This window comes from Sinocyclocheilus rhinocerous, unplaced genomic scaffold (assembly GCF_001515625.1).
Source record: "Sinocyclocheilus rhinocerous isolate Xijiao unplaced genomic scaffold, SAMN03320098_v1.1 scaffold115, whole genome shotgun sequence".
Classification (NCBI taxonomy): domain Eukaryota; kingdom Metazoa; phylum Chordata; class Actinopteri; order Cypriniformes; family Cyprinidae; genus Sinocyclocheilus; species Sinocyclocheilus rhinocerous.
Genome location: NW_015650001.1, coordinates 2,498,897 through 2,506,710, shown reverse-complemented (window position 1 = coordinate 2,506,710; position 7,814 = coordinate 2,498,897). Strand labels below are relative to the sequence as shown.

At 34.9% G+C, this 7,814-nt stretch overlaps 1 protein-coding gene across 1 annotated transcript; it reads left to right on the top strand.

Annotated features, from left to right (window-relative positions):
• Nucleotides 1-1,538: 1,538 nt before the first annotated feature.
• LOC107711185 (epoxide hydrolase 4-like) lies at nt 1,539-6,095 on the top strand. Its single transcript, XM_016516119.1, has 7 exons — nt 1,539-1,863; nt 2,522-2,607; nt 2,854-3,011; nt 4,814-4,942; nt 5,066-5,169; nt 5,371-5,519; nt 5,596-6,095. Exons 1-7 carry the CDS (start codon nt 1,621-1,623, stop codon nt 5,831-5,833), a joined length of 1,107 nt encoding a protein of 368 aa, XP_016371605.1. The 5' UTR covers nt 1,539-1,620; the 3' UTR covers nt 5,834-6,095.
• Nucleotides 6,096-7,814: the final 1,719 nt, after the last annotated feature.

Below are 7,814 nucleotides of genomic sequence, written 5' to 3'. Positions count from 1 at the left end.
CTCACCCCAAAGCGTGAAACAACCACGGCCCGCGATTAATACACATCTGTCAATGTCAGACGCCTGAAACGAGCGCAGATCACATGAACCCGACTTAATTAAGTTAATCTGACCGAGCGTAAAGTGCACGCTTATTCTCATTCGATTTTACGTCAAATCCTCCAGCATTCCCGCACAGAGAAACGTGAGATTTTCGCGTCAAGCTACATCTATCTAACTACAAGACGTATCTATCTATCTATCTATCTATCTACCTATCTATCTACAAGACATATCTATCTATCTATCTATCTATCATCTGACTATTTCTATCTATCTATGTATCTATCTAACTACAAGACGTATCTATCTATCTATCTATCTATCATCTGACTATTTCTATCTATCTATGTATCTTCTGTCTGACTATTTCTATCTATCTATCTATCTATCTAACTACAAGACGTATCTATCTATCTATCTCCCTATCTATCTAACTACAAGACGTATCTATCTATCTATCTATCTATCTATCTAACTACAAGACGTATCTATCTATCTATCTATCTATCTATCTAACTACAAGACGTATCTATCTATACACAAGACTTGATCCCACTTAAGGACATTAAAACAAGTAAAGGATTGTAGAAAGCCTTTTCCTGAAGCTTTACTTGTAAATATAAAGATTTATTTCTACAGTTCTGACTGGCTTTAAATTGTAATTTTGGCTGCCCCTGAAATGCCTCAAACCATTAACATTACCTGAGCAGTTGATGTAAATATGTTAGAAAACCGAGCTCATTTAAGGACCTGAATTTATTGCATGGAGCGAGAACATTGTGTAAATGTCTCCAATGAAAATGCACTGAGATTTCAATTATAAGGGAGTGCATTACGAGTCAGTGAAAGAGAACAAATACGGAAAATAACACCTATGATAATTTTTATAAGGAAAAGTGGGACCTAGTCTCAAAATAATACATTTTTGCATTGAATTTATTTAATACACGAGTTTCACAATTTGAGTTGAATTACTGAAATAAATGAACTTTTCCACGACATTCTAATTTATTGAGATGCACCTGTATAATTAAAGACATCGTGTCATTGTTACAACATGTGGAAAGATTTGAGAAACATGCAAGCATTAGAACTGGTATGCATAAAATATGCCCTTTTCATAGACTGCAGGTTCACATTCATGGTTGTCACCTTAAAGTCAAATTTTGCGGAGAATTAGCCTAGGCTACATATTTATGATTTATGCAATCTGGTCAACCAGTCATAGTATTTGGGAAAATGTATATAATTTAGATTTTATTTGTTTATTTTTTGTAACTAAAATAAATTAATAAATTAATAAATAATAATAAACAAATTAGGAATCTAAATATATAGACTACATATATGCATTCAAGTAAAGATAGCCGAAGATTAAGGGGGGGGGAAATGCTTGTAATTAAGTCAGTCTCTCAGACCATTTATATGTGGTACAAAAATAGCTCAGTGACAGTTGTTTCCACACAGTCACATGGGGTTTATTTTGAAAGGTGAACTTCTCCGAAGATAAGGGACATTTGCTACACAGAGCCCGTGTCTCTAGCCTATATCTCTCTGATTATCAAAATTACTACAGTCATGAGCAATTCTTTAATGCACCTGCTTTTATTACCAACGCGACTAAGCTTATGGATTCTCTCTTTAGTATATTACATTCTCGTGTACGGCACAGCTGGAATCACCGCTTGTTTGGTTCTGATCCGAATTGCCTGGACTGGATTTAGGGATCCATATGGAACCTTTCAATGGACCGCTCGAAAGAGACCCCCAGACTGCCTAAAAGACCCTGCACTTGGTGACCATGCGTATCTGAAGGGCAGGGTGAGAGGATTTATAATGAAGAATATTATCAATTTTTTTTATCTGATGCCTTTAAAAACATTTAACAAAGTTATATGTAGAAGGTCATTATATACACTGTCGAAGATGTAAATAAAACGATTAGCCTATTGGAGTAAGAAAAATACTATTTCAGTCTTTCGACTTAAAAAAATGTCACTTTAATTAAATGTGTTACTTGCCGTTTCTTTGTGATTTTATGAAATCTACAAATAATTTCTGAGTAAGATTAGTTTTAAAGTAAATACATTTTTCTGCGTGATCTGTGTTCGTTCTATAGTGAGAAAGGTGAATGAAAGGCTAAATCATGATCGTCCATATCTTGTGCTCTTGCGCCACCTGTGTTTAGACATAGAACACGGCGTTCCTCAATCTATTCCACATTCCTTTGTCTTTAATGAAATCACACTTAGCAGCGTTCATTAGTCAGTGTTCAGTGAAATGTATACATTTCCAATCTTTCTCAAATTTGATAAGATTGTGATAAGATTTCATAAGATTGCTGGAATAGTCATTGAAAAGAGTGTCGATTATACGATACGTACTTAGTTATTTGCTTAGTCAGTCAGTACCTCCAATAATTTGACATCGTTTTGTGACATCTTTTTCTTGGTCTTTTTTTTTTTTTTTTACCCTTTAGAGCTCAGGCTTGAGGTTTCATTATGTAACCAAAGGAGACCACAGAAAGCCTCTAATGCTGTTTCTTCATGGTTTCCCAGAAAACTGGTTATTTCCTCCTTCATTTTTTATTTCTGCTTATTTTATATTGTAGACCTGATGCAGTAAGTTTTGTAAAGTGTTTCTGCATATTGTTTTCTTCTAAGTGAAAGCATACATTTCAGATATAACGTTACTAATTATTATTTTATTATATTATATCAAATTGTTGTTGCAATGTGGGTGTGTTTTATATTTATATAAAATATATGATCATTTTATATTACTTAATGCATATATATATATGACCTGCAGGTACTCCTGGCGTTACCAATTACAGGAATACAGTAGTCACTACCACACGGTGGCGCTAGATCTGCGTGGCTGTGGAGATTCTGACGCACCAGTCCAGCTGGAGGAATATTCACTGGACACACTCTTATATGACATCAGAGACACCATCGATGAACTGGGTACTTACTGACTGATTATATCACAAATGAATAGTAGCAGCCCCTGACCATACATTAAGGTTGGGCAGATTTGGGGTCGTATTGTAGGTTATATGATTAACCTATAATTAACTGCTAATAGCAGTTTTACATTCAAATGACTGAACACATGCAGGACACTTGCGTAATTCAGCCTGAGTGTGGCGCTTTAATATTACAGTTTTTCTCAGTCGCTTTGGTGCATTTCTCAAATCATCCTTAATATTTGCAAAAAAGTATGTGCATTTCTCAAAACAATTCGTACAAACAGCACGACACAATGGATTACCTGCAAAAGCCTGTAACTTACTCAAAATCTTTCGTGCATCTCTCAAAAGTAAGTATTTATGTCAATGAACATATCAGTGCCATCAGAAGGAAAAGTCCTTGTGTCATTGTTCACAAACAAGATAGTCAAAATGCTTAGTCATGTTGTCAATATAAGTGCACTTTGTTAGTATTACCTGATGTAAACTATGGCAACATTTCGGATGACAGTTACAGTATGCCATATGCTTATGTATGCCATATATCCATTTCAAAAGTACAAATATCCACATTACTGTATGTCATAAAAAATAATAAAGTCCATTGTCAGAATTTGTAACTCTTGTGTTGTCCTCTGTCTATACAGTATATCATGCTTCCCAAGTAAAGATTCATGAGATGAACCTTTGAGCTATTTCAGAGAAATGGTTTATCATTGGTTGATCTACATTCTCTTCTTGCACAATTCATGCCAAATTGACAAAAAGTCTAATAATAATGTGTAAAAAATGTGCTTGACAGTTTATGACAACTAGATGAACCATTTTGTATTTAATGACTTATACGATGAACTAAAGACTAGATGTTTTGAGGGGTAAGACTATTGCAAGAAAACTATATAATACATTTTGAGCAAAATTACATTAGCAACTGATAATGTAGGAAACCGCAGATAAATGTACATAATCAATTGCATGAATGAACCAAAGCAATCGCAACTTGCACAAAAGAATGAGAAACTGGTTTTATGATGTGTACAAATGACTAGATGATGTGGAGCTTGTACAAGTAGTTTTGAGAATTTCATTTCTGATTTGAGAAATGCACCAAAGCGACTGAGAAAAACTGTAATTACCATCCTACATACGTACATAGAGTGCATACATAGAATTATCGTGAAATCTTAGAATAAATGGATAGTTCAGGCATAAATGAAAACTCTGTCATCATTTACTCACTCTCAAGTTGTTCTGAACCTGTATGAGTTTCTTTCTTCTGTTAAGCACAAAAGAAGATATTTTGAAGAATGTTGGTAGCCAAACAGTTGACGTAGCCATTGACTTCCATAGTATGGAAAAAATACTATGGGAGTCAATGGCTACCGTCAACTGTTTGGTTACCAAAATTCTTCAAAATATTTTTGTCTGTGCTTAACAGAAGAAAGAAACTCATACTGATGAATGATGAGAATTTTCATTTTTGGCTGGACTATCCTTTTAATGTAGTATTTATTGTGAGTGAATATTGATTTTTGAATTTTACGAGTTGTAGAAAAATTCAGGAAGGTAAAACAAAGCTATGTCGAGTGCTGGGTGATTTACTAAACAGAAACAAACAAGCTATTTACAGGATATTTTTGGTTTGTTTTATTATTATTATTATCTTTAATTGTTTATGCTTTTGCAATTACTTTCCTTTCAAGGTGGGACACTGCCCATACAGACGGGCCACGGCTGAATGTGAACCAGTTTTGCCTTAGTCAATAAACCACTGGAATGTCATGTGTTTAATTACAGGTCACACAAGTTGTATATTGGTGGGGCATGACTGGGGTGGGATGCTGGCATGGCATTTTGCACTGGAAAGGCCAGACATGGTGCAACGTCTCATTGTCATGAACGCTCCTCATCCTGCCTCATGGTTGGGTAAGTGTATACTCACAATTTCCAGACAGGGCATCATTTCATTTCTGTTTTCAACACAACTCTGATTCTGAACGGAAACGTATGTGGGTGCAGACAATTAATACTCATTTCTGTAAAACCCAGACGCCGTTCTGAGAAGACCCTCGCAGCTGTTGCGCTCAGGACATGCATGTTTCTTCCAGTTACCAATGCTGCCTGAAATTGTTTTGTCTCTTGAAGATTTCAAGGTAGCGTGAACACCTTTAACCATTAACTCTGTGGTTAACAGTTTATGGTCATTTCTGTTTTGACAATGCTATTACTGTAACAGGAAACACTAAAGATGAGCTCTGGGTAACTTCCTGTCCTTTGAATTTGAGTCTAATGGTGACATTTCAGAAGTGGTGACAGTTGATTCTCTGCAACTTATATCTGTCATGTGCATATAGTTGGTTCGAAGTCTATTTTGTGGCAAGAATTTGGGCATCAGGAACAAATCCAGACGACTGACTGAGACCCAGCTGGAGGGGTACCTATACCGGCTTTCCCAGCCCGGAGGATTCACAGGCCCTCTGAACTACTTTCGTTCTCTTCTCAGGTTTAAAATTAGTCACACTTTCATTTCTATGTCATTGGTGGTATAGTGTGGTTATTGTTCACTTCTCTTTCTACAGTAACACTCTGTACAAGCATCAGGATGTCGGTGTGCCCTGCATGCTAATTTGGGGTGAGGCAGACAATATACTGGTTGAGGGCATGTCTGGTGGAACACGGCCTTATGTGAGGGGTCCGGTTGTCATTCACACTATTCCCGATTGCAGCCACTGGGTACAACAAGATCAACCTGAGAGAGTCAACAAGCTCATATGGGACTTTGTTCTGGATAAAGACATCATAAAACACAATCACTGATTGCCTTTGACGCAAAGAAGTTATTATTTTGAGTTATTAGCTCTAGCAAGGTTTCTGGTTTTCACTTACAAAATAACTACTTGCATTTTGTCTGGTTTGTCTTAAATTAAGTTAAAAAAAAAATAATAATAGTAAATAAATAAATAAAAGGTTTGAGGCCTGTTCAGTAAACTGTCTCAGGCAAGGGAGAAAATGTATGTTGTATAAATTATTATGTCTGGAAATATTTAAAGGTAAATGCAAAGTTTTCTTCCAAAAGTTAATTATAGCTCAAACGCTAATTTGAGTAGTCTGTTTCTCACATAAAATGTGGTTTTGATTGACTGAATATAGTGCATGAGTCATACAGACCACTTTTGCAATACTTTTGCAATACTTTTATGGTACTTTTATGATACTTTAATGGTTATATGATGATTTTGGAGCTGGACAGTCTGAATGGCCATCCAGTTTGTTTGTATGTGACAGAGCAGGACAATCTGCTAAATTTATGTTTTTGTGTTCTGCATACAAATAAATCTAAATGAAAATTTTGAACCCTTTAACAAGTCGTAGTCACAATAACAATTTTTAAATTAATTTCTTTGCCAAATTATGTTACCTCAAATGGCAAGCTATTGCATTTATTTCCTAACTACAATAATGTTTTTCAATAGTGATGACAGGAAGCCTATCTATTAAATTAGTCATTATCCATATAGTAACATTTCATTTTTATATTTCGATTATTGAATTCCATTTTGACTGTGTATTCCATATTGGTATTTAATCCAATTTTTACTTCCAACGTTTCATTAGGAGACACTAGCTATGTTTCCATCCACCTATTTTTATGCGCATTTTGGGATATCGCATAAAAAAACACTGGTTGGAAACGCCAAGATGCGCATAAAAAACTTTTGCGCTCAACTTAGTAGGACAAATTTCTTATCCGGTAAGAAAACATGCGCATAAACTACGATGGAAACACTTTTACCAAATAAATTCCTTAATGCGCATCAAAAAAGACATGTGACTTTGCGATGGAACAGCATAACTGGACCAACCAACGGACCGATCTCATTGCACAGCATCTGAAATGCTAGTTTTGTCATTCTAAAAAGCTTCGGCAATATCTCTCAAAGTGCTTTGTTATAATTAACTCCCAGAACTGCATTCCCAAACAGCAGGCTCCAAAAATAAGATAGCCTAAAATAACCGTGTTTCGTCTGCGCACTCGGAAGCTCGTAATTTATTATATACAAATATTATTATATACAGTGCCTTCTCCTACTGCAGCAAATATAATTATTCTTCGTGATATTTAGCGCCAAGTAATCAGGAAGTGACGATTTTGTTCTCTTCAACTCACTGGATGGAAACGGTGCTTTATTTGCAAATGTTTTATGCAATATTCCAATTTTGCACATAAGTTTATTCGTAACTTTGGATGGAAACATAGCTATCTTTCCTAGTTACTACCTTTATGAAAATGAACCATGGTTTTACTACAGTAAAAGTGTAGTAACCATGGTTTTTTGGTGTATTGATTACCATTTGTATAACCACAGTTTTACTACAAATGCCATGATTAAACTATGGTTAGTGTAGCAAAACAATGGTTAATTTGCGGTTACCATGGTTTAACTATAGTAACCATGGTTTTGTTTTATTTGTAGTAAAACCATGGTTAATTCGTAAGGGTAGTAACATTTCTTACCTGTCTTTACTGTCAGAATGTCCACATAATTCACTTAAAATTATAATAATATTTATAATAATAATATAATAACATTTTAGTGTTTAATAAATAAGTATTATTGTATATTCATTTAGTAATAAAAACCTGAATAGGTAATACTAGTCTAATAGTTACGAATAACTAAGTACAGTCTATTGAAACTGACCTTAAATCTAGTGGTTGTCGCCTGGATTAAATATGAAAACGGCTTGCCATACACTCTGTAGCAGATTCTGGGAAATGAATCGAAATATTTACTTT

Bases quoted from the DNA above. Each gene is read 5' to 3' on its own strand.
- LOC107711185 (XM_016516119.1), top strand. From the start codon at position 1,621: ATGAGCAATTCTTTAATGCACCTGCTTTTATTACCAACGCGACTAAGC. The intron at 3,012-4,813 runs GTACTTACTGAC...GTTTAATTACAG, and splicing joins AGACACCATCGATGAACTGG to GTCACACAAGTTGTATATTG. The intron at 5,520-5,595 runs GTTTAAAATTAG...CTCTTTCTACAG, and splicing joins TACTTTCGTTCTCTTCTCAG to TAACACTCTGTACAAGCATC.